This window comes from Mus musculus, chromosome 1 (genome assembly GCF_000001635.26).
Source record: "Mus musculus strain C57BL/6J chromosome 1, GRCm38.p6 C57BL/6J".
NCBI classification, from domain to species: Eukaryota; Metazoa; Chordata; class Mammalia; order Rodentia; family Muridae; genus Mus; species Mus musculus.
This window is the reverse complement of record NC_000067.6, coordinates 130,697,104-130,723,498: the sequence shown is the minus strand read 5'-3', so window position 1 is coordinate 130,723,498 and position 26,395 is coordinate 130,697,104. Positions and strand designations below refer to the sequence as shown.

General features: G+C 44.5%; 2 protein-coding genes across 6 annotated transcripts in view; one reads left to right on the top strand and one right to left on the bottom strand.

Moving 5' to 3' along the window:
- Nucleotides 1-26,395, top strand: part of Pfkfb2 (6-phosphofructo-2-kinase/fructose-2,6-biphosphatase 2) — a 40,211-nt gene that overhangs the window by 5,755 nt on the left and 8,061 nt on the right. For 2 of the 5 annotated variants that reach the window (NR_027859.1, NM_008825.4), the window contains exons 1-15: nt 7,678-7,778; nt 8,923-9,033; nt 15,298-15,423; nt 15,894-15,990; nt 16,381-16,447; nt 16,582-16,656; nt 17,017-17,073; nt 17,998-18,122; nt 21,061-21,268; nt 21,648-21,794; nt 22,625-22,729; nt 23,389-23,518; nt 24,249-24,311; nt 24,756-24,820; nt 25,414-26,395. The exon at nt 25,414-26,395 is cut by the window's right edge. Coding sequence is in view for 4 of the 5 variants with exons in the window: in NM_008825.4 (NP_032851.2) it covers nt 8,943-9,033; nt 15,298-15,423; nt 15,894-15,990; nt 16,381-16,447; nt 16,582-16,656; nt 17,017-17,073; nt 17,998-18,122; nt 21,061-21,268; nt 21,648-21,794; nt 22,625-22,729; nt 23,389-23,518; nt 24,249-24,311; nt 24,756-24,820; nt 25,414-25,614 (1,557 nt within the window). In the remaining variant the exon portion in view is untranslated. Of the gene's footprint in view, nt 1-4,523; nt 4,678-7,450; nt 7,618-7,677; nt 7,779-8,922; nt 9,034-15,297; nt 15,424-15,893; nt 15,991-16,380; nt 16,448-16,581; nt 16,657-17,016; nt 17,074-17,997; nt 18,123-21,060; nt 21,269-21,647; nt 21,795-22,624; nt 22,730-23,388; nt 23,519-24,248; nt 24,312-24,755; nt 24,821-25,413 lie in introns of those variants that run through there. The other 3 variants (NM_001368843.1, NM_001162415.1, NM_001162416.1) reach the window with 3 other exon arrangements.
- On the bottom strand, nt 1,426-6,172 carry Yod1 (YOD1 deubiquitinase). The gene is made up of 2 exons (NM_178691.4): nt 5,688-6,172; nt 1,426-4,783 (listed from the first exon to the last, which is right to left on the bottom strand). The coding sequence occupies exons 1-2, from the start codon at nt 6,013-6,015 to the stop codon at nt 4,080-4,082; spliced, it is 1,032 nt and encodes a 343-aa protein (NP_848806.2). The 5' UTR covers nt 6,016-6,172; the 3' UTR covers nt 1,426-4,079.

Genomic DNA, 26,395 nt, shown 5'->3' with positions numbered 1-26,395 from the left:
CAAAAACCCAAACCTTTCCCACAACCAAGGCAGCCTTGTATTCATTGAGTTGGATGTGCTGCACATTACAATAGGCACTAAGAAACCATCCGGGGTGGAATGCTGATCGCTAAGCACTTACCCTTGCAGCAAAAAGCCCTGGTTCGATGCTTAGCATGAGTAACAAACTAGCTTATTCAAATAAAGTGTTCCTTTAGATTTGCAAATACTGCTTGCATATCTTACTCAAAAATCAATTTCTTCCAAAATAAGTTTGCTTAAAATGAATGAAAGGTTTGATGAATCGACTCTTTAGAGATCACATTACAGAACAATCACATTACAGAAGTATTATTCCTTACGTTAGGACATAGACCCTGGTCCTAACAGTGAGTGAAATTAGACTGTATCATAAGATACATAAATACTGATGGCAATAGCGTATGAGAGCTGCTGGCTAGCAGCTGGCTTGGGGTTGTATCATTACTGCCCTCGAGGTCTTCTAGAGAGCTATGTAAACTTTTATTCTCTAATTTTTAAAGTGCTGCAAATGAGCCAGACGTGGTGGCACACGCCTTTAATCCTAGCACTCAGGAGGCAGAGGCAGGCAGATTTCTGAGTTCGAGGCCAGCCTGGTCTACAGAGTTCCAGGACAGCCAGAGCTACACAGAGAAACCCTGTCTCAAAAAAAAAAAAAAAAAAAAAAAAAAAAAAAGGAAAAGAAAAAAAGAAAAAAATGCTGCAAATGATGTTCCAACACATGAAAAATGTAAATTTTAATATGTAAATTTCAGAAGGCCACCTGATTTTTAAATATATAACGTGTGTGTGTGTGTGTATGGATCATTGCTGCTTAATTTCATATACATCCTACTGTAATTTTTCCACAAAGATAGAAAATTCACCTAGGGCAGCTTGAAGGGAAGAAGCTAGGCAGACAAGTAAGTTAGACAAGTAAGTTAGGCAGGAGCAGTTAGGCGCACACCCGGGCAGGGAAATAATGTTAATTTGGGATTCTGATTTTTCTGGGACTTGAACTCAATAGAGTATTCAAATGGTATTAATGGTATCAGTTCCTAACAACAAGGTTAGGTTGGCCAGTAACCCCTTGCCTATGACTTCATTCATGGAGAGCTTTAAGAAATCAACCATGAATCGCTAGCAAAAGATGTGGTAGCATCTAGATGCCTTCATGTGGTGTCATATCACAAAATTCCCAGGGACATTAATTTGGACTACTGCTGTGACTAGGGTATCTTTATAAAAACACACCGAATCTTTAATCTAAAAGAGTGGGGGGTACTGGGGAAATGGGGTCAAAGCATAATTTTTATTCTACCACTAATGTAAATTGACTCATTTTAATTAAAAATAATTATTGTAGGACAGGCAAAAACTGGACAGAATGGGTTTCATTAGGACATAGGTTTTCTTTTTGTTTTTGGTGTTTTTTTTTTTTTTTTTAGCGTTGCTGCAACTAAATTCACAGATTTTTTTTTCAAAATTCTAAAAATGAGTTTCCTCACAATTTCAAGAGCTTAATAAATACAGGAAAAAATATGAAACAAATCTTTTAAATTCTATGAGGCTTAACAGCTTGTATTTGGAATGAACAGAAATTAATAATTAAATAATTTGCATATAATGCTTCACCTGGAATGTTTCACAACAAAAACACTACTCTCAAACCAGTTCTCATATCAGCAAATGATTAAAATGTCTTTTTGAAAGCCATTTTACTATCAAGTGTCTACCTGACAAACCAAGCAAAAGATAAAAATAGAATAAGAAACAATCCCCTAAATAAATACTAAACAAGACATACAAATAACACTTAGAACAAAGACTTGATTTTTAAGATACCAGTGCTCATTCTATTTCTTTACGTTTACTAAACAAATCCTCTGTACATTATATAGACTCAATTTTAAAGTGACAGGAATTTATTTTCAAAAAATAGAACATGCCTGACACATTATAAGTTATTCAATAAATACTTGTTGCATGAACAAACTTGGATCCAAATTTTTAGAAATATTGAATTTGGATGCTCAAGTGGTAAAGGTAAGCTCTATAAATACGGTGCATAACCCAATTTTACAGTTTTAATGTACAGCTTTAAATTAAATATTTTACAGAGAAAACAAAAGAGATTTAAAAAATCTAACCCAGAGGACAGGTCTGAAGAGACTTTTGTGACAGTCATTACATGTCATGACCTCCAAGTGTCCGGCATCCTAAGCTCACTAGAACTATCTTTAAGGCTCAGTTCAAAAAAGAAAAACATTTTCAACTTATATGACTATAATAATGCCATTGCCTGACTGGCTATGTGCACAAAGGGCATTCAAGAAAAGTCATCTGGCCAGGTACGGTGGCCCCTACTTGTAATCTCAACACTCAGAAGGCAGAGGCAGAAGGATCACTTTGAGTTGGAGGAGCCTGGTCTATATAACAAATTCCAGGCCGACAAGAAACACACAGGGAGACTTTGTCTCAACACAAAAGAGAATCTCATTGGATGATTGAAGCATACTTTGTGAATTGTTCAATTGTCCTTAAAGGAACTTTCTAAATTGTTCACTTTAATATTCCTTAATTTGACATGGTCACCATTACCATGTAAAAGGCTAAGGGTTGACTTTGATTTTAAAACATTTGCTAAGAAGAATCATGGAAAGATGTTAAGTGCTTTAAAGCACATTGGTGTAAATGGTTCTCTGAGATATTTAATAAATGAGATCAAGATAACAAAACTTCACAACATTATGCCTCTATACACTGTATGACAGATATACAACAAATTATAACTTAGCATCCCTGATCTTTAGAAGAATTAAGAGGTAGAAAACTTTACCTGGAAGATTCTATAGTGAAGCTAAGTTTTGAGAGCAAGTGCCTTGAGGATCAATCCATCAAGCAAATGGCTACATACCTAACACTAGGTAGCAATATTCTGAGAGAGCTGTATAAGGCAAGGATTTTAAAACTTTGTATATTTTCTAAGTGAAACAAACCAAATCAATTATTTAAAAACTGAAAGTCAAAGATCACAGATGAACAAAGTACTAACTTGCAGAACTGTGAAATATCCAAAAGATCATAGTGGATCTATGAATACTGTTCTCTACGGAAAAGAGTTTCAGGAAACCAAAGCATTCCATTGACACTTTAGAGGAAGACTTGTTAGTAAGAAGTGCTTTGAGCTGAAGAGCTGAGGAAATCAAATCCCTTCAGAAAAATTTATATGTATGTAAAAAAAAAAAAAACAAAAGAACTAAACACTCAAATTTTCAAGATACTTCTTGAATTTTAAACTAAATTAGCAATTAAAAAGGCATACCCTGCTTCACTGAAAAAAAAAATTACCTAATGTGACAAATAACAATACATGAATTGCATTAAAACAAGAGGCCAACAGTCTTTTAAAGCTTCAGGAAGCTGCTTCAGGCACCTTTTCCCCTTATACATTCTACTTTTATACACTAGAAATCGCAACAGGGCCATATTAATCCCTGTTTTAGATAACATTCTCAAGGGACATACTTCTCCCCGTAAAATTGCTTTCAATATACTTGTAAGTAGTTAGATACACTTATAAAGTCTACCAAATTGCAATATAAAAAGTTTTGACAATTCTGAGTATCTTCATTTGATGGATCAATTCAGAATTTAGAAACTACTAACTCATTCAAAGTTATTAAAAGGAATCAACTACTGGAGACATTGTGGTATATGTCCAGTGGCCCTCCACAAGGCTTTCCACATTACCTAAAATATGATGTTTTCTTCTATAAGCTAAAGCCACTAGGTGCTGGTTTATAATATAATCCAGTCTTCGGGTTAGCATCCCAAGTGGCCAAAACCACCTTATTCCGACCCCCAGTAGAAAGAGGGCATGCCACTAGTGTAGACACACATCTGTAAACTTGCACACTGATTTTAATCTTAACAAGGAATTTCAGTGTCAGTCATACTAGTTTAGGATAAAAGGATGGTCCAAGCATTGTGTTCTATTCTGTAGGGTTATGAATAGCTTATTGGAAAACCCAGAGCCTTCTGGATCTGTGAGGTAGTAGGCTCCCACTCTTATGAATAGATCACACCTCTCCAAAGTTGGTATGGCCTGTCTCCCTGGCATGGTCCCTTGCTTCTGCTTGTCCGGTTAGGCCCTTCTGACAGATCATGCATCTCAGGGTGAAGCGGTTTACATCAGTGAACTGTCTCTTTCTTCTAGCTTCATCAGCTAATTCCAGTGCTTGTACAAGAACAATATCATCATTTGAGGAGAAAATGGTCAGAGGAGGGGTATCTGGATCAGGGAAGTTACGCTGAAGCGGATCGTAGTGAATGCCATCGTAGATAAGCAGAACTCTTTTGGTATATCCTGCATCTTCCCCAAAACGATCAATTCTGACTGTCTGTGTATCTACTACACATATTTCACATTGGTAAAACTTAGACAGGATTGAGATCTCGATTGCCCCCCCCCACGTATCATCCCTTCTGATCCAATCACAGTAGTCTTCGTTTGTCTTTCCCAGTATCGCCTCACTATACAAGACTGGATCACTTGCTACAATTTGTGCTATGAGGCGTCTCATCTCAGGGGCACAAGCTGGATTCAAGACTCCTCCTTCCACGACATAGTACACACTGGTAAAGAGGCAAGAGTTGTCTGCTGGGACTGCGGTTCTGGTAAGCACAGGCAGAGCTTCCCTGACATAACTAGGAGCACCATATTTTGAAAACGCAGGTGAAGCTTTTGGTCTGGTTTGGTCTTCTTCAACAATCAGCATGTCACCTGTCAAAAATAAAACAAATCCAGAACTGCAGAGAAATTATAGATTGGGTGTTTATTAGCCAACTCAGAAAATTAGAAAGCAAAGGAGTTAAAAGTATAAAGCGGGTTACCAAGGAGAACACAACTTTGTAAACAAGAGGCCAGTAACTCTCTAAGTTTGTTTGTGTTTAGTTCAGTGTCTTCAGAAAGAGGCAAACAGAACAAAATGCTCCGCGCTGCATTTCAACTTAAAAACCAAATCTTTCAGATGTTCTCCACAGACTAGGTAGGTCACTGGGGTGTTCTTTGCACTTCGCATGCCTATACCATCTGACAGCTCGATTCGAGGGGCCTTGCCACAAAATGGAAAAAGCTTTGAATGGTCAACACTGACGTTCAAGTTCTAAACCTGGGAACAAGTAACTGCTGTTGGTTAATTCTACAGCAATAAACACAACGTCCAAGTGTGTGTGTGTGTGTGTGTGTGTGTGTATGTATGTATGTATGTATGTATATATATATATATATATATATATATATATATATATATATATATATATATATATATGAGACACAAGATAAAAAGAAATTAACACACAGGGAAAACGAAAAATTGGTATCTCAACCGCTGACCTGCTGATCGGGATAGGGAAAAAGAACCATCCCGTCAGGGAACAAGGGTCCTGCTGTCCTTTGGGAAAGCAGAGGAAACAAATGACCTGGAAGCAGGCTTGGGGAACAGGGGACTTCAAGACTCCAGCCTTGTCTCTAAATCACAAGTAAAGGACTTGACACCTGCCCCGGCCTTCCCGGAGTTCTGGTCCTCGAAGCCCCTAGCTGTCACATCGGCACTCTGCCTTACTAGCTTCACTCTTCTCCCCTCCACGTCCTCCAAGACTTCCCCGGCCCCGGCCGGTGCCCGTACCTGACTGGATGGGCAGGTCCCCAAGAGTGATGTCCCGGTCGCTGAGATCCAGGCACTCGGGCGGGTAGCCAACGAGGATTCGCTGACTGCCGGGAGCGATGCCGGTGATAGCGGCGATTTGGCCCTGCAGCTCCCGTAAGCGGGTCCGGCTGGAAAGACCCTGCAAAAGGTGGGTGCCACCCTTGGCCTTGCAGCGGACCCGCCACATAGTGTCGGCCGGCCGGCCTCCTGCGGGGCCAGCCTTGGTCCCAGCCTCAGACTGGGGGACAGCGCCGGAGTAACCAGCGGGGGGGACCCCAAAATGGCCGCCTTTGGCGCCTCCAAACATCGCGAGAGGTGGCCGCTGGGGCGCTTCTCGCGACACCTCGGTGGGGGGTGGGGGGGACTCGGCCTCGGTCCTTCCAAAAACGGCGCGGGCTCTTAAAGTGGCAAGGGCGGCCGCGGGTGAGGGTTGGGGGTCGGCCGGCTCTCCCGAGCGCTCCGGTGAGGCGAGCTTCGCGTCGGCAGCATTTATGCTCCAGGGAGGAGGGCGGGGAAGGAGTTCCCGAGTCTAGCAGAGCAGAATGTCACCTTGCAGGGAGGTCGCCAATGATGAAAGCAGCCTCCCAAACACCAGGCAGAGCCGACTCATCGTCGGGAAGGTAAACAAATGCCAAGAGAGGTCAGAAGGACCCACCAAACAGTCACGCCGCTGGCGGGGTTCGTGGCTGCGCCGAACTGATTCATTGAGGCCAAGTGGACGGGACGAGCGGGGAGTCCCGTGAGACGAACTTGAAAGCGTCCATCTGCCACCTCAGAAAGACTGTATGAGGTCAGCAGCCGTGCCTGGGGCGATCGCCTCACTCCCGCGGTTGGTGGCAGGGCTCAAGAGGACTCACTCTTGGTCATCAGGATTCCAGTCCGATTCCTCGTATCCCAGTAGGAAGACACTTCATCATGGCAACGCAGTCCTCGCGGTGGCCGAGAGACAGAAGACAGACGGGCAGAGAGGAGACCTGACCAGATAGCTAGCCAGTTTCCAACTCTGTAGCCCGGGAGCCCGAGACTGCCTTGACCATAGTTCTAAAGGTGTGCAGTAAACGCCGAATAATGACAGTTCGTAGCACGCTGGAACTCGCCGCGGGGGTGTGAAACGCATATTTGGATTGTGTGGAAGATGACTTGACTCTCGGGTCAAGAAGGAAGGAGTGAAAACAGTTCTAGGGTCCCTCCCCCACCGTTTAGCCAAAGCAGCAAACAAGTCCCCCTCCCCACTCTGGACTGTCAAGCATTGTCAGGTACCAATGGTGTGCAGGGGGAGTGACTTTGAAAAGTAGTTCTGGGAGATATAAACCCCACTGCAACAGCCTCTACTGTGAATCAGTTACAGCGAATCTGTCCCTCTGTACCCTCACACCAGGAGCGGGTGCACTTCTCCTCCTCCTTGGCTCTTCCAGATGACCACAGATAATGTAGCCTGGGTCCAGGGATGGAGGGGGAAATCAAGGAACATGCTTTGGAGTCACCTGTCTGGTGAATGGGAGGCTCCCGGATCCATAGGCTCCAAGGATGCTGACCAGAAGTTGTAGTTAGTTAGCTCTTGCCTTCTGGTAGCCAGCAAGGCATCTTTACAAGCCGACCTCAACCTCCCAGAACCTAGTCTAGCTGGAGATTCAGGAACGAAGGCGTTAAGCCTCACTTTTCACCAGTCACTCCCACGCAAGATGTCAGCCAAACAGGTCTCGCGAGAATAAGGGAAGGGGGGGGGGGAAGGGAAGGCTTTTAATTCACCCCGCCTCCAGCTCCATTTGTTTCCAGGCAACAATGCCACCAAGCTCCCCTGGGCCGGCTGCTTTGCGAGCTGACAGCCTTAGGCTGTCACAGGTCCTCCCAGACCCCAGGAGCCCGCCCCCTGCCCTGCAGGTGCTTCATTGGTCCAGCGTGCCTCCAGGTGAGGGCTGACGCCAGCGTGGGCGGGGCCAAGCGCCCCACGTGACTCGCCCCAACCCCCGGAGCCCGGACTACTTCAGTCTGTCTGCCAGCTTTGGTACCCGGTGCTCCGGTGGCGACACTGGGTCTACAGCAGGGAGGACGAATAGGACAGGTCATAGGGTGAGCGGTAATTGAGCAGTCTGGACGCGGGGCTGGGGTGCTGCGCGGGCGCGGGGATGGTGCAGAGCGACAGTGCTTCGTGCTTTCGGGAAGTGTAGCTCCGGGTGACGCTCCTGGGCGTGCAGCCCTTCAGGGACACTGAGCCGCAGCTGCGGAGTGAGGACTGGAGAATTGGCTCTGTCAGGCCAGGAGCCGTGCACGGGTTTTCTTTTTTCTTTTCTTTTCTTTTTTTCCTTTTTTTAAATAGAATCTTTTGTCTTGAGCTCCTTGGCATCGGGGTTTGAGTAGTGAGTCCCAGTCCCTCTCACCCTAGTTGATATCAGGACGCAAGGCTTATTTTGCAGGTAACATTCCATAAGTCATTTACTTCCGCTGCGCCCTAGGGTATGGATAGGAAAGGGCAGGGAGGGTGGAGAACGTCAGAGAATGTAACATGCTAGGGCTATCACAGCTCCACTACAGTTCTTCCTTCCTAGAGTGTGCTTTCACCCCGTCCGTCCCTCTCACCAGTTTCCAAATTCATTCTCATTCTCTCCCTTCTCTCCCTGTCCCCCTCTTCCCCTCCCTCTCCTTCCCTCTTCCCCTCTCCTTTTTCTCCTTCCCTCTCTCTCTCCTTCCCTCTCTCCCTCTCCTTCCCTCCCTCCTTCTCCCCCCCCCCGCCCCCCCGCCGAGACTGAGTTTTTCCTTTGGATTGGGGTTGCTTTCTTGATCAAGTGCACTTCATCTCTCCGCATCTCCAGCGCTTCTGATTCCCACCTCTGTTCTGTCTGTATTCTTAAACTTAGAATGTGAGGGCAAGAAACTTGAACAAGGTACTTTGGTTATCTTCATTTGTCAATTCTGTAAAATAAGACGAAGTAATCATGCTAGGAAAATCTGCTTTATTAAGATTACTGGAAGGCTTGCTGGGTTTGAGATGTATGAGTGTGAACCAAGTCAGCAAAGAACTGCAAAGTTGGGGTGCAGCTGTATACGTGAGGAGTCAGGTTTGTGACACCCAAGAACAAGTGTTTGTGAAGTAGGAGCAAGAGGCTGGACCTGGATCTTGGTAGGGGCTTCTTCCCTTTGTCACACTAATTCTCTGCACCATTTTTAGGGATACCTTCCTTCCCTTCCTTCTATTTTATTATCTCTCCTTTCCCAGGTGCCTCCTGAAGAACTACCATGTCTGAGAATAGTACATTTTCCCCAGAAGACTGCAACAGCAGCTATAAACCCCACGCCTCAAATCTGCGAAGGGCAGGGAAGACATGCTGTGAGTTCTGGTAAAGAGTGACTGGCTGCGGATCCCTCGTGGGGTTTTTGTCCCAGAAATGTATTTGTATCCTAGACTCTTTTTCTCTGTGGGGGTGGGGAGTAATTCTTTGCATGGCAGTTTATGTTTTATTTATTTTGCGTTTGGATCTTAGCACAGAACCCTGACTTGCTGGGGACTTGCAGTGTAACCCAGGCTGCCCTCTGACTCATCATGCAAGTTTCCTCTTATAACCTCTTGAGTACAGATGTGTGAGACACATGGCATAGGACTTAAGACAGAGTCCACAGTGAGCAGTTCCCTGTCTCAAACTAGTAGGCTTAGTATCCTTGGGGCTTCTTGATGCTTTCATTAGGGGTATGTGGGAGCTAGAGCAAGTTATTTTATACATAGGATGGCCAAGTGTCAAGGTACGCAAGTAACCTGGGGCTGTCACTCTCAGTTCCTTTTATCTCTTGGACTGTGTTCTTGGAAGGCAACACTCATTGCATATATTGAAGGCAGAAGCCGGGCATGGTGGTCCCCACCCATAATTTAAGCCCTGGTGAGGTGGAGGCAGAGGATGAGGGGTTCAAGGGTGTGCACAACCACACATACTTAGTTCAGAGTAAGCCTGGGTTACTTGAGACCTGTCTTAAAAAACTAACCCAAGATGCAGGTGAGAGCCAGCCCTTGTCCTGTTCCTCCCTGCCCCGAGGGGAATGAGCTCTGACATGTGACTCAGTGTCGGGTGCTTGAAGTTCTTGCAGGGTTAGCTTTGGGGTTTTGCAGATTCTTTCACACAAGCATTTTAATATACAGAGATGGCAGAAATGGTGGCAGGGGACTCAAGCATCATTTCTTGTTCCCTGGACTCTACATTCCTAAGCAAGGCTGTACACTTCCCTAGAAGTCTGGGGACTTGGTCCTCTGGAAGGTTTCTGGAAACCTCAGGAGCCTTCTAGCACTCTTCTTTCTGGAACCCCCCTGGTCAGTTCTCCCTTTATGGAGAAGTGCTTATGTGTATGCGTAGGTAGAAGGAGGTGGTTAGTGTGAGATCTGACTGGTCAGTTATCTCAGAGCTGCATTATGGTGTCATGCACTTTCTTGTTATTTCATGCTCTTTTATCTGGCGTCCATGAGGCATATGCTGGATTGATGCAGTTAGAATACTGAGCTTGGCACATCTCTGTGGTTAGGGTCTCCTTTTCTTGCCAGGGCAAGAAGCTGCCACCTAAGGCAGACTGTCTCGTAAGTAAACTTACAGCATGATGCTTAATTATAGTCCCTTTGGTCTGACTTCCCGGGTTTGAATGGTGGTTTTGCTGTTTCCTAGCTAGCCCTTGAGCAATTTGCTTAACCTCTCTCTTCCTCAGTTTACCCTGTAAGGAAGCAAGCGTCCTTTCTCTGCCCTTTTACCTTCTCCTCTCCTTCCCTTCTTTCCTTTGACAGTGTCTCACTCTGTAACCCAGATGGGCATTAACTCGTCATTTTCTCGCCTTAGACCCAGAGTGCTAGGATTACAGGTGTCACTCTTACTCTTAACCTAGCTCACTGCATTATCAAGTGGAGACACTCTAGACTTCATAACAGAGTAAATCGTTCTCCCAGGAATGATGTAAGAAACAAATAAGTATATATAGACAAGTGCTGACATGAATGTTGGACATAGCTGCTGTCATTTTTCACAAGTGACTCTTTGTATTTACGTTTGAAACATTACATATAAACAGACTTACCATTTAAATGCTATTAGCATCTCCTAATTTAAGAGTCCTGTGAAGAGTCATCTTTTCAGTGTTCTGACCAGTTATTCTGATCTGGTGTCTCCCTCTTAAAAGGAGTGTGCTCAGGTACTAGCTATGTAGTCTAAAAGACAGCAAAGAAGGTTAAGAGTGGATTTCAGAAAGCCAGTTCATATCGTCAGCGCTTCTAGCTCTGCCTTGTTCTCAGCTAGCCACTCCTGCCTGCTTTCCTAATCCTTTCACAGCTCTTGGAGGGCTTTCAATTGCAGCATAATCTACTCTCATCCCTGCTCCGGACTCTGCTGGTTGTTTGTTTGTTTGTTTGTTTTATTTTTTTTATTTTTTTTATTTTTTTGTCTAGTCTAGTCTCTTTAAAACTGCTTTTTCTACCCAAGTAAAGGACTCTGAGTTGTCATTTCTGTACTCAGTTTTTCTTATGTCATGGCTCGCCCATGAGATTGTGAGATCCTTAGGAGAATACGGTTTGGTTTTCTCCGCTCTGCACAGAGACTTGGCAGTTTGATTCCTATAGACACCTTGTTCTCATCCCTCTTACTAAGGAGAGCGGATCCACTGGCGCCTTTTCTGTTTTGCTGCTGTGTCTTTTTTTTTTTTTAAGAACCTCACTCAGGGCAGGTATCTTCTAAATTGATAAACCCAGCCTCACCCTGTTTGCATTGTGTGGAAAAGGTGCCCTGTTACAGACTCCCTGGTTGCCTGTGTTGCTTTATTTATAGCCCAACTCCTGTCCCTTGCTGCTTATTACACCTGCTTGCTGACTCTGAACCTGAGAAGTGACTGGTTTCACCTCGGGCAAAACGATGGCTGTAGTGAGCCAGAACCTTCAGAGGAGCCTTTTGGGGACTTGAGTCGTTTCGGGGATCAGGTTTAGGGGTGCTGCTGGATGGGGTACTTTTAAGGTACCCAGATGAGGGTCTTAGGAGGTCACTGAAAGTAAGGTCTTATCTGCTTTCTTTACTAATTTTCTCTCTTTCTCATCTTTTGTTTCTTTTATTTATTTTAAAAATATTGCTAGTGGATTTGGAGAAGACAAATGTATTTTCCTGAACTACAAAAGCAGTGCAAGTTGAGAAAAGCTCAAGTAATGCATGGAGAAAACATGGAGAGTGAAGTACCTTCCCATCTTTCCTGTCTTCGCTAGATTCACCTCTTTTAGGTGTTTATTTCTGGGGTGTCCCATTAACAAACACAGGTGGACTCATGATATACATGCTCTTCTGTTGCCATTTCCTTGTAAAGAGTTTATTCTACCTTGGGCTCTTTTATTTTTTTCATGTTGGTAAATCCAGATTTACCTTTCTACACTATGTGAATTTCAGCCAATAACTGTGTGAAACTGTTCACTCTCACACAGAACACTTCCGTGAACACAGAATACTTCTCTATGCTCATATCAGCAGCTTCTCTTACAGAAGTAAAAGGAGTGTGATAGACCCAGTGGAATCTTCATCCACATGGACAATGTGTTCTTTGAATGTTCAGTGCCTCAAGATATTTATTTGCTGGAGGTTACTGGGTATTACTGACTAGAGCTACACTGCTTAACAAAACTACCAGTTTTCTAGTACGTGCCTATAGTTCTATGAGCTTATTTCATGCTTACTCAGACACATGGCAGAAGGCAATCAGGTTTTGAAACTTCGAATGAAAAAAATTAAGATAATATTAATGACATATGCCTTATGGTTTGCATATTTCAAAATGTGAGGCCCATTTAATGCTGGCAATGGGAGAAGTCGTTGGCCATGAGAAGATCTGGAACCCTTCCTCTCCTAGACTCCTCTCAGATAAGCATAGGGAACACAGTCGTGTTTTCCGTGGGACCTTTTGTCAGGTGCTAATGTGATGGCCAAGAAGCAGCAGATTAGGCTGAATAGGCAGTCATGAGATCAGTCGTGTGGCTGAGAAGTCTGACCTTGACTGTCTTTTGTGGTCCTGTGGGCCAAGCTCTTCCCTTCTCTGGGCTTTAGTTTTCCCATTTATATGCAAGAAACTGTCAAGCTCTTATTCTGACTAAGCAGGCTCATAAAGAGAAAATGAGTTGAAGCTGAATAAAGACAGTTTAATTTCGAATACAGGAGACAAAAAGAATCTCAGGGTTGAAACTGTTCTTCATGTTAAGAAATGCTGTCCCCGTGTCACAGGTCAGTCAGTGTGAAGGAATACTTCCATTCTCCCATTCAAACAAAGCGGTGCTTTTGCTTGTTTAACAGATAGGAGACCATCTTCCTAGTTTTATCAGTGTGGCAGTTTGAGAGAGGAAGTGTTATTTAGTTTAGTTTTTCTTTCTCTTTTTCCAGAAAATGAGAAGGCATGGTAATAGCAGGCGTATGAAGCCCTGGTTATAGTGTGCGCGCGCTTGTGTGTGTGTGTGTGTGTGTGTGTGTGTGCGCGCGCGTGTGTGCGCGTGTGTGTGCGTGTGTGCGCGTGTGTGTGCGTGTGTGCGCGTGTGTGTGCGTGTGTGTGCGCGCACGCGCGTGCTATGCATGTTCTAGAATGAGGTTGGTAGTATGTTGCTGAAGAATAGGGGTATGCAGTGCCTGTGGTACAACCCTGTGTTTTCCTTAGTACTTAGCTTTCTTTGGCCAGTGTGGTGAACACAGAGCAGCCACTCCCTGGTTTCTTTTAGAGCAGCTCACAAGCATGTTTTCTTTCTAAATGCTGGTGAGGGAAACAGCACCTTTGGGGAAAGTGGCTAATGATCTGGAAGGTGTGGCAGAGAGGCCTTTAAGTGCAGAGGAGTGTGCGTTAAGCCGGGGAATATGAAGACTCAGGTTTTCCTACTCCACCCTGGTGTCAGGGAAGGCTGTTTGCCTGCTGGGGTCACTGCTCAGTGACTTAGGCCACAGAGGCTGTATGGTGCTGTTTATAAGCTCCTTGTTTGCATAGAGATGAAAACTGCTTATGCTGCTCCGTTACCTGTCTTGGTGGAACAAATTAGCCAGAGTCAGCAATATTCCCCATGCAAGAGGGGTGCGACTCTCAGTAAGGGGTTTCTTAGTTCTTTTTGAAGCAAAGAATCCAGTCAAGAGACATTTATTTAACAGAAATTTATTTAGCAAAGTGAAACAAACAACCTAAAGAGATTGAAGTATGCCTCTTCAAAGCAGGGAACAGGCTGGTTGGTTCTGAAATGTGGGTTTTAAAGAAGCTTTTATGATTATCTTGTAGGTGGGTGCCTTTCTCTTCCCAAATTGTAGTGGGCCACGTTTCCTTTTTAGCTTATTTCTTCCCATGTTCCCTTCAGAAGGGGAGGTATCACAACAGCAATGCACATGATACAATGATTCAGGTCTTTCGTGAATGCAGTCCCTTAGGAGTACACATGTATGGGAATGGACATGTATGGGAGTGTTGTGCCTTAGCTTCTGGCTTGGTGAGAGCAGACTTACTGCAGCTTTAGAGATGCTTAATCTAGACTGACATCCTCATCCTCATGGCACATGCTGAGGCCCCTTTTCAAAAGGGTGCTGGGAAGCAGAAGCTCAGTGTGTATTTATTTTTTCCCCTTTGTTGTTTGTGTATAGTCTTTCTCCATGGAGAAAGCCTCCAGCTTGAATTCTCCTGGACAACCTCAGCTTGGGTCTTGACTTCAAGAAAGAGGTGACAGGCACAAATGCAGGTCCTTTCTCTACCATTGCTCTGTGGTAGCATGCCCAGGGAGGAACCAGTTCCTTTAGCAGACTGAAAAGGCCTCTTGTTAGGAGAAAAACTGTCTGGAAAGCACAGGTGTGCTTCCAACGCTAGGTTGACACTTGACTAATTTGTGTGTTGTACAAGTTACTAGCCCTCTAAGCCTACCAACCCAGTGAAACTTAAATTTGTAAATGAACAATGATGAAATAAGTTAGTTACTATGGAAAGGTAAGCAAAACAGCTATCTTGCTAACCAGTCATCTTGCTTTTATATGAGCTGTTGAGACAGGCATCCCTCCATGCCCTTGTGTTTGATCCTGAACCTTTATGGAGTCTTTACCCTGTAGGATTTGCCTACCAGCTCTCACTGTAGTTTAGAGATTAAATTAAAGGAGGAGCTTATGACCTGAGTGTTGTGGCCAAAATAATTTGAGGTAGGGTTCTTTTTGCAAAGACCATCAAAATCTTGTCTGAGGCTCTGGAGGGATGGTTAGAATCCTCAATGGAGAGACTCTGGGATCTATTTTACAGTCATCCCAGCCTGGGGTGATTAGAACCATAGCTACAGTGCTATTAGGCCTTCTCTCTCTTCCTAGTCTTACATACTATTTCTTTTCATCCTGGGAATCTCTCTAAAGGCTTGGGAAAGAAATGCCTTGGTGTGGGCACTTTATGGAAGTCTGCATGATCCTTTAACTGTGTTTCAGGAAGGTATGCCAAATATAGCCTCAGTCTGCCTTCTTACCCGTCCTAGACCTTTCCTCTCTAGGTTTATGAGGATTAAATGAGTTGATGGCTATGAAACTTCTCATCTCATGTGTAACACTCATGATATGTATCATCATTTTATAGCTCTACCTCTTTCTTTTTTTTTTTTTTTTAGCATGGGCTTCCTATATGACCAACTCCCCAACACTCATTGTTATGATTGGCTTGCCAGCCCGGGGTAAAACTTATGTGTCTAAGAAACTAACACGCTACCTCAACTGGATTGGAGTACCCACCAAAGGTAGGTGCAGGCCATTCCTTGGGAAGGGAGTTGATTAGTTATGGGGCCCCACAGGTCTCTGAGAGACTTAGTCTTCTTCGCATCAAAGTCATGTAACGCTTCTGATAAACATAAGGATTGGTTCTTCATTTGCTGAATGTGTTCCCTGGCCCTAGACTTGTCTCCTCCAGGCCCAGGCAGATCGTCCTAGGTTTGATAGAATACCTTTGGTAAAAGTATTCAGAATTAAATGAGAAAGTGGTATCTCAAAACCCTTGGTACCTGTGTCATATTTTTGAACCTAAATGGTACTCTGGTAAAACAGTAGTTGAGGAGGTAGAACCTCAGCTCTTCTCGTAAGTCAGGACTTTAACCCAACTTTTCTTAATTTGGTATTGTTCCCAACATACACGTTGCTCTTTCCATCCCATTGGCCATTCATAGGCCAAGAAGTCTCCTCTAGTGGGGCCATCGTATTGTTTTTGCTGCAGTGTTTAATCTTGGGGTATATCGACGTGAAGCAGTCAAGTCCTATCAGTCTTATGATTTCTTTCGACATGACAATGAAGAGGCTATGAAGATCCGCAAGTGAGTTTTTTTTTAAAGGCCTGACTGAAATCAACTGTTTTTAGGCAGTTGTGAGATTGAATGTGTTAGGGTCCTGTTTTTCTCAGGAAATATTTTGAGGGGATTTTAAGGGAAATTACTAGATTGAAAGACCAGCTTAGGTTGGATGGGTAGCAGACAGGACTCTAGAAGATGATTTTATGTGATCCTAAAGAGGTATAAGTCCTATGAATTGGACAGGGGGAAGTTGTAGGATGGTGTATGAACTCCATGGGAAAATTGGAAGATTTAGTTAAGGCAAACATTACAACCAGAAAGATACTGAGTATGAAGTGATTCCTACAACTGTGTTTATCTCTGGCCTTGTTTCATCTTAGCTCTTTTCACTGATTTTCTTTGTTCTCATGTCAGACAGTGTGCTCTGGTGGCACTGGAAGATGTTAAAGCCTATTTTACTGAAGAGAGTGGGCAGATTGCGGTGAGCCTTGCCTCCTTTCCTTCTTCACGTTCACTCTTCCAGCATCCTGGCTACTCAGTCCCATCTAGAGTCAGCCTTGGGTGACCTCGCATGTGTTTCTTCTGATTCACTTACTTTGTATGCTTTCTGTGTAGGTGTTTGATGCCACCAATACCACTCGGGAGAGGAGGGACATGATTTTGAACTTTGCCAAGCAGAATGCCTTCAAGGTGGGTTCTGACTCCATGCTGGAGGAAGAGAGGAGTGGAAGTGGGGAGCAGGGTGGAGAGACAGGAGTGTAGAACCTCTGACTCTGCTGAGCTCAAGGTTCGGATATCAGAATTTGTCCTCTTAGGCATGCCTGATCTTTGGGTGTTTTCTTTTCGATCCTTTCTTTGACCTTTAGTTAGCCTGTATATTCTAGAGCTAGGAGATGTGATAAGATATGTTTTTAAATGAAGAGGCCTTGAAGGCCACTTTATGAAGCAGACCCTGCAGATGTGGTAGCTGGGTGGAGTAGATGAGCCTGTGCTTTCAGTTAAGAACCTGACATTTTTGACGGGTTTGTCATGCCTTCTCTCCATGTCCAGGTATTTTTTGTAGAATCTGTCTGTGATGATCCTGATGTCATTGCTGCCAATATTCTGGTGAGTGTCATCCCTGTCGTCGTCAGTCAGTCAGCTAGTCTCTCTCTCTCTCTCTCTCTCTCTCTCTCTCCCTCTCCCTCTCTCTCTCTCTCTCTCTGTGTGTGTGTGTGTTGACTCTGGCTATGGAAAGAAGGAAACCGGCTTACCATCATAGAAATCTTTACTTGAGAGCATTCGTACCTTTATACTTTTATATTTTCCATGGGAAAAGAGTCTGGGCCTTTGAGGAATACAGTAAAAATGAGTTGCTGAATGGGGAACAGCTTAGATTGTGGGAGTCCTGGCTTTGTGTTCTGATATTACCTGATACTGAGACCTAAATATTGCATCAGATTAGACTTCTTTTTCCTGCCCAGCCACCTCGTAGGAAGGTCATATTTCTTCAGTTGTCTAATGTTCTGATCAGCATTGAGTATTGCACTTCTGAGTCTTATGAACACATCAGCAGACAGGACATTGGGTAGGTTGTGTTTTGTTGTGTGCCAAGTAGGTATCTTTATATGCTCTCCTAGAGCTGCCCTTACATCATAGGAACCGTAGTTGTCGTATTTGAGGAAGAGGCAGTGATTCCTAAGTCAAATACTGGGTCACATACCCTATTCTGAGTAGCAATAGAGGGGAAATTAGAGCTCATTCTGTGTTCACAGGCAAATGTATAAAGGGATTTGGGCTCAGAAGCAGCATTAGCTTCATAGCTGCCTCTGTCCTTTGGCCAAAGGAAAGCACATGACTCCCCACCATCTTCCCTGTCTTGGTTGCCAGGGTCACAGGACAGGATGAGAGTGCTCAGTGACTGGGGAATGCCAGTGCTCTGGTGACAAGCTGCTTTAAGGACTTCTTTTTCTGTTCTTTAGAAGAGGCTATTTGTAGGATGGCTCTTAAGAACATAACTCTGACCAGGTCTTTATGTTGCTGTGATTTCAGGAGGTAAAAGTGTCGAGCCCTGACTACCCCGAAAGGAATAGGGAGAATGTGATGGAGGACTTCCTGAAGAGAATTGAGTGCTACAAGGTCACTTACCAGCCCCTTGACCCAGACAACTATGATAAGTAAGGTTTAACACCATGATCTGAGGGTTGAGGTGAAAGGAAAATTGTCTTTCTCTTTTGGTCTCTAATTTCTTCTGGTAATCTAAACCTATGATATTTGTATCATTTCACAGAACAGAGTTTTTTATTGTGACATTGTCTTAGTTACAATTACTATTGCTGTGATGAAACACCATGATCAAAAGCAAGTTGGGGAGGAGAGATTTTATTTGGCTTGGACTTCTACATTGTTGTCTATCTTTGTAGAAAGTCAGGACAGGAACTCAAATAGGGCAGGAATCTGGAGGCAGGAGCTGATGCAGAAGCCACAGAGAAGTGCTGTCTACTGGCTTGCTCCCCAAGGCTTGCTCAGCCTGCTTTCTTATAGAACCGAGGAGCACCAGCCCAGGGGTGACATCACCCACAACGGGCAAGACCCTCCTCCACTGATCACTAATTAAGGAAATGCCCTACAGCTCGCTTACAAAGCACTTTTATCAATTGAGAATTTTCTTTAATTCTCCTCTCAGATGACTTAAGTTTGTGTGAAGTTGACATAAAACTAGCTAGCACAAATATTTATTTGGGACATGTATTTTACTTAATCATGCTTAACCATATGTTCTTATCAGTTTTTCTGTTCGGTTGCTGTATTTTCTAGAGCAGCAATTCTTAATGTGTGGGTCCTGATCTCTTTGGGAGTTGAATGATCCTTGCACAGGAATCACATATCAGATATTCTGCATGTCAGATATTTATATTATGATTCATAACAATAGCAAAATTAATGTTATTGAAGTAGTAATGAAGATTATTTTATGCTTGGGAGTCACCACAACATGAGGAACTGTGTTAAAGGGTTGCAGCATTAGGAAGGTTGAGAACAACTGCTCTGGAGCAAGGCTTTCCATCTAAGTATTACTGAGATTTTGAACTATGGAATTCTTTGTTGAAGGGGCTGCTCTGTGTATTATAATATGTTTAGCAGTCTCCCTGGCCTCTGTCTACTTGGTGCCAGGAAAAGATCCAAGCTGTGATGACTGAAATGTTTTCAGGCACTACCAAAAGTCTCTTAGGGGCACAAATCATCTCTAGTTGAGAACCGCTGCTCCAGATTTAGCAAATTGGAACTAGAATGCTGTAGGATATCCCTTGGAGATGTGTCATCAGTTTTAATAAATTTTAAAGTTTGCCTCACTCAAGAGGAAATGTCTGATCAGTGTGAGACATCATAACAGTGAGGGCTTGCCTGGTGTGGGGTATAGTAAAATGTTATGCTGAAGGAAGAAAGCACGGAGACCTGTGGGAACATTGCCTTAGGAAATGTGTTTTGCTTTGTGTTTTTGAGACAGTGTCAAGGAATCAATGCTGGCCTTTGACTCACTGTATAACAGAGGATGACCTTAAACTCCTGGTCCTCCTGCTCCCAACTTCATAGTGCTGGGATTACTGGGTACACAGTTGTATCTTGATGAAACAATGTTATAGTCAGTAGTTTTCTCCCCATTGTGACAGAACACGTGACATAAGTTACTCAGGAGAAGTTTGTTTTGGCCCAGTGCTCAGCAGGTACAGCAACCTTGGCAGCGAAATCACAGGAGCAGGCCTGTCTTCCTCCCACAGGCTGCTGCTTGTTCATACCTCAGAGGCTCAAGTAGCAGGAAAGTTGTGCTCACCCAGCTTTCTCTTTCCTCTTCCCCCATTTTCTGATTCAAGATCTCAGTGTCCTAGGATAACCTTGAACTCAGAGTAGTCCTGCCTCTGCCTCCTAAGTACTGAGAGATGTGAGGCTCCATGCCTGGCTCCATTTTCTCCTATTCAGTCCACGACCTTCTAGGCCATAAGACGATGCTGTCCACAGTCAGGGCGAGGGTTCCTCCCTCATTTGGTCTTCTGTGGAAACACCATCACAGACATACCCAGAGGTGTGCACCCCTGATTTCCTAGGCATTGCTTACTTAGTCCAGCCAAGCTGATGATTGAGAGCAGCATGTAGGACATTTAATAAGACATGGTAGACAAGCACAGTGTTAAGTTATTGCAGTCAGCCCATTCATGTTTACAACTTTGCATTTCCTTCAAATGGATTTCCCAGAATACTTGTATTTAGATTTCTAAATACTCGTTTTTAGAAACATTTCCATAATAATGGCTGAAAGGCACTGCCCCAGATATGACATAAAGAGGTATCTTTAGTTTGCTCTAAGTCCTGTGTAGGAAAGCATTCTAGAGGGATATTCATATTTATATGTATGTATGTATGTTTGAAGGGTTTTATCTCTGATGGGAGATCCATAATGAGTTACCTTGTTGTGTCTTTTTTCCTTGGTCATTATTTTGAATGAGCTCTTATTTAAATTTAAGAAAAACCCCATGGCTATAAAGCAGATAGTTTGCAGTGGTGTTTTTGAGAAAGGTTGACTAGGTGTCAGAGGGTATAGCAGGCATCCTTAGAGTGAGTGTGTGCTTTGTTTTCTCCTCTCCTCCCCCTGAGTTGCCATGTTCTGTCTAGATTTTGACCATGTCATGGGGGCCCCAGATGTCTCACAAAAGTTTGAATTTAGCAAAATCTTCAAGTCACTTAGAAAAGCCTGAAATTTTATTTTCCACACTTAGATAAGCTACATGACACAGGTTGGACACTGAAGAAATAGTACATTCTTACTGGAGATTCAAGAAATTGTATTTCATTTTGGTTTGGAGATGTACTGTCTCTTAGCATTTGGTTCCATAAACGTGGCAGTGATGAGGGAGAGAGGACAAATTGATGAGGTCGTACAAGTCAGTATTCAAATCATTCTCTCTAGACTTGTTTGTCTTGAGAGCATCAGACTGGAGCCCCCTCCACCTTAGGCTCCTAAGTGCAGGTGCTGATAGCCTTGCCGCCCCCCCCCCCCACCTCACACCTACTTTACTTTTAGATTTTCTTACCATGAAATGTCCTCCTCCCCTGCCCCAGGGATCTTTCTTTCATAAAGGTGATAAATGTAGGCCAGAGATTCCTGGTCAACAGAGTTCAGGACTACATCCAGAGTAAGATTGTCTACTACCTGATGAATATCCACGTCCATCCTCGCACCATCTACCTTTGCCGGCACGGCGAGAGCGAGTTCAACCTTTTGGGGAAGATTGGGGGTGACTCTGGCCTCTCCGTGCGAGGAAAGCAGGTGAGTAGTTGGCCAGCAGGCTGGATTTCCTAAGCTGAGAGTTAGAAGGGCATGCTGGAGGTCATCTGTTTTATCCCTCTTGCTTAAATCCCATTTGGGCTTAGGCTGGGGTTTCACACAGCCAGGCAAGTGCTAAAGATGTTCTCTGCTTACTCTTCCTAGCTCTGGATTAACGCTCGGGTCATTTGAGACCCTTTCTGCTGTGATCCTTCAGCCATCAGAAAATTATTGGGCACCATTTGTGATAAGCGTGAAAGGACTCTAACTGAACTTTATCTCCTCTTGGGTTTATAATTTGGCCATGTCTAGTAGTCTCTTTGTGCATTGCATGTGTGGTGTGGTATGTTTTCTTTGTTTAGCTTTTATTTCCAAACCCTAGTTTGCTCATGCTCTGAAGAAGTTTCTGGAGGAACAGGAGATCCAGGACCTTAAAGTGTGGACGAGCCAGTTGAAGAGGACAATTCAGACTGCTGAGTCTCTTGGGGTGACCTATGAGCAGTGGAAGATCCTCAATGAGATTGATGCTGTGAGTAGGCGTGTCCCATCAGGGAGGTCAGCAGTGGGAAACCAAGGCGTCTGAGTCCTGCCACTCCAAGGTTAGGAAGGAGGGGTCACTATCCTTCATCAGGGCTGCCTGCCTGCTCTACTACCTGAACCCAATGTGAGACCCAAGCCAGTCTCTATATGAGCCGTTCTGGCATTTGCAGAGAGTAGAGCTAATAAGGACTCATTTTGTTTCCCTCCCTAGAAAAAGAAATGCCAGTCACTCAGTTCTATAATAGTTGCTTTAATCAGTTTGTTAGCAGTTCTGAGAAAGTCCTCCTAATTTCTCTTGGCAATTCTTGTCACTTAGTCCAGATATATATTTGTTTTTGTTTTATTGATACCAGGGCTCACTCTCAGCCCAGGTTAGCTTGGAACCCATGCCCTTCCTGCCTCAGTGTCTCAGATGTTGAGATGCCAGGCATGAGTCACCATGCTCAGCTCAGACATTTTTCTTTCCATCCTTCTCTATGCTTTTATCCTTCCCACGGGATTCTCTTCTCCTCAGTTTCCTCCCCTCCTCTTATCCCTCCTCTTGTTGTCCTGTAGACTCTTCCTGACCTGTGACTTCCCTTGTAGTAGTAGGATAGAGTTGTAGCTCAAGCTAGAGGAACCATCTCTCTCTACAGTGCCTCCTATCCTATCCAGGGCCCCTTGTAACACCCTGACATCCTGGCATAGACACATGCAGTACAAGGAAGGACTTAGCACGTGGCCTCAATACATAGTAAAGCACTGGTGTTCTGAAATGTCATCTTCCTCATCTGAGATGGAAAGAGGCCTACATCCCAACTCTGGTATGGCTCTTTGCAGGGCGTGTGTGAGGAGATGACATATTCAGAGATTGAGCAACGGTACCCAGAGGAATTTGCACTCCGAGATCAAGAGAAGTATCTGTACCGATACCCTGGTGGGGAGGTGAGTCTTCACTCTGAGTGGTTGTCTAGTACTTTGCTGGGCACTGACCTTAAAGGGAGGAGAAAGGGGGACTTAGGAACCATTTGTTGTCCCGCCTTTGGTCATACTGTTGAATTCAGCTTAGACAACCAGTGCCTTACACTTTATGAATTGGTTAAGATCTCTAGGGAACAGGGTGAGAAGCTATCTTCTGAGTTGAGAATGTTGTAGAATGAACATGATCTTCTTACATTTTCCATTCTGTTCCTTCTACTTCAAAGCAGATAGAGTCACCGAGTGAGTACGAGTTACTTCCTCACCATGGTTGAGGCACTGCCCTATTGATGTGGCTTCCTACTGTAGGGAAGTGTGTGTGGTAATAAATGAGTCTCAGAGGTTCGGGAAACCTGCACAACTCTTTTGTTGCTACACACTGCTTCTTCTAGTGCTTGTGAGGAAAAGAAAAATAAATTGAATTCACACTTAACATTTCTTGAACTGTGGTGTTTGATCTAAATATTACTTCTGAAAGATCTGAGTATTCTTTAGAACCAGGACTGGGGCAGTTAGGCAACATAGAGGCACTCCATGAGTAGTCTCTTGACTCTGGAACTCCGCCACCAACTTGGCTGCCAGCATGCTCCTGGCCTCTTACCAGCTCTCCTTACTTCCCCTCAAAGTCCTACCAGGACCTGGTGCAGCGGCTGGAGCCTGTCATCATGGAGCTAGAGCGTCAAGGCAACATCCTCGTTATCTCTCACCAGGCTGTCATGCGCTGCCTCCTGGCCTACTTCTTGGATAAAGGCGCAGGTGCCGTTTGAGGGAAGGATGGAAGAGGGGCTACACATCCAAAGGGATAGGTTGGACTTGGTGCTAGCGGGATTCTTGACTACCGGCTCTCCCTTTCTTCCACTCATATTAGAGACATTCTTCAGGCAGCAGTGAGGAGCTCCCAGCAGCCATTGGTCAGTCACTATTCCCTTCAGTCTGCTGCCACAAAAGCTGGCAATGGAGGATGGCTGATTTTTTGCTGCCTGATCTGCCTAAAGGGCCAGCCTCAAGCTGACATTACCGGCAGCATCAAGGCTGGTGGTTGAGCAGTCAGTTTGTGTCTCTAGCTATTGCAGATGGTTTATTAGGACAATCTTCACCCTTTGGGTCGGGAGTAGAGCAGTTGTTTTAAGAAAGCAGTAGGAGGTGCTACTCTGGCTCTTTCTTTCCCCAGTCCTCAGGCCCCTTAAAGCCTTTGACTGGCTTTTCGTGCTCAGTGGGCCATAGTCTTCTTTCTAAGAGGCCTTGGCTTCAGAAGCGCCTCCTTTTTTGCTTGCATTTCAGATCTAGATTGCCCTTCCTTCCTGATCACTCAGTAGTGTGGGTGACTCTTTTGGACTTGACAGTTTTCTGAATTTAGGGAAGAAATGGTACAGCTCTAGGTGATGGTCAGGGTGAAAAAAACTCATGAGCCCCTTATATTCTCTCTTCTTCACATGAACTTATTCTGTAATACTAAGACTTCCTCCCTGGGTCTTCCTTCTTTCAGATGAGTTACCATACTTGAGGTGCCCCCTGCACATCATCTTCAAACTTACTCCTGTGGCCTATGGTAACTATGAGCATGAGCTGGTGAAAGGTGGGGACTGTGGACTGTCAGGACACAGAAGTTGTCACTTGTATCTAAGGGATGTCCCATTTATTGCTTCTGCGTGGAAATGGCATGTGCACATGTCTGGGAGTACACACATGCCCCCGAATATGCTTTGCTGTGCTTAGACTAAAGTTTTCTTTTGAGCTTCCTCTTGATGGCTTTTCTCTTTTCCTCCTCCTCTCCTTCTAACCTACCCACCTTTTGTTGCTTGTTTATGTCTTGTGCTTGGTTTTATTTTGTTTTGCCTTTGAGATGGGCGTCTCATACTAGTTAGGTCTTGCTTGGAACTCCAGCTACTGTGGGACTCGTGACAGTTCGCCTGCCTCAGCCTCCAAGCACTGGGATTTCAGGGAGTGAGCCATGTCACTTGGGCCTGACAGCTTCTCTTCCCTGTTTTTTCAGGTTGCAAAGTGGAAACAATTACTCTGAATGTGGATGCTGTAGACACACATCGTGACAAGCCAACTGTAAGTGTTTTCTACTCATCCCGAATCTTGGAATCTTTGGGATCAAGAGGCTTGGGTTTCTTTTGTGTACCAAAAACAAATCCAGAGTTCATGTCCTGTATGTCTCTTTATTTCCAAGAGGCAAAGATGAAACCGTTTTTAGTTCTTTTAAGTGAGTACTTCTTTAGGAATCTTAGTCTTGAAAGTTAGCAACTGGGAATTGAGTTCAATATAGAAAGTGTTTGCAGAAGTGAAATGTACAAATTCCCTGTTGTATCCCTAAGGAAGCCTTCATTTACAAAAGAGGATCCAGGGGGCATCGCCAGTATAGTCAGCAGATGCAGGTCACCTCCAGGGTTTGCTCTTGGCAGTCTGTGTGGTCAAGTAAACCCCTTTGTTGGCTCCCTTACTGCTCTTCAACGTGATGGCCAGGGTCTTCCCCTGTGACAAACCTTTTATTCCTCTGGGGGCTAGGGGCCCAGACAATGGCCTGCTCTTCCTGTGTGCAGGGGAGCAGAAGGAAGAGCAGTTATGCCCAGGAGCATTGTTTGACCTCGATGGGTAAGGTTTGGGTGTGGCTTTCACGTATGTGGTGTCCCTCCATTTCCAATCAGCACAACTTCCCCAAGAGCCAAACCCCTGTAAGGATGAGAAGGAACAGCTTTACGCCTCTGTCCAGTTCGAACACAATAAGGCGTCCAAGAAATTACAGTGTTGGGAGCCGACCCCTCAAGCCCCTCAGCCCTCTCCGTGCTCTGGACATGCAAGAAGGGGCGGACCAGCCGAAGACCCAAGTCAGCATTCCGGTGGTGTAACTGTGTGTTTCCCTCCAGCTTTGGCCTCTTGCCCTTGCCACTAATCAACCAAGAAGTCATTTAACTTCCCCCCACTCCTGTCCCAACGTTAATCTGAAAACAGAATCTGAGCTCATGCGTGTGCAGAGCAGCCTCAGCCATTCTCTAGTGTAAACACGTCACCCGGGGGCAAGATGGCAAGTTGGGTCTTTAGGACATGTCCCCAGATGGGATGATCTGAAAGAAGAGGAGCCAAGCATGAGTCATAGACTTGGTTCTTCTGTTTCCTGATGTCTGACCCAGTCTGTGAAGTCTGTGTGTGTGTATGTGTGTGTATGTATGCATGTGTGTGTATGTATGTGTGTGTGTGTATGTATGTATGTGTGTGTATGTATGTATGTATGTGTATGTATGTATGTGTGTGTATGTATGTATGTATGTGTGTGTATGTATGTATGTATGTGTGTGTATGTGTATGTATGTGTGTGTATGTATGTATGTATGTATGTGTGTGTATGTATGTATGTGTGTGTTTGTGTATGTGTGTGGAAGGGGGGTTGTTGGGAGGGGATGTGGGATAGTGTGAGATGTAACAACCTAATTGTCCTTCACATGTGTCCTTTAAGTCTATCCTTATATCCTTAACTTCCCTGTCCTATAGCTTCTCTTTGGGTTGTCTGGTGTGATGCATGGCAGTATGATGTCTTAAAGTAAGGGACTGTTGATAAGTATCTAAGCCCCATTGGTGCTGTGTGCACTCGGGAATGGATCTACACTGGGAGAGTCTTTTCCCTTCCCTTCT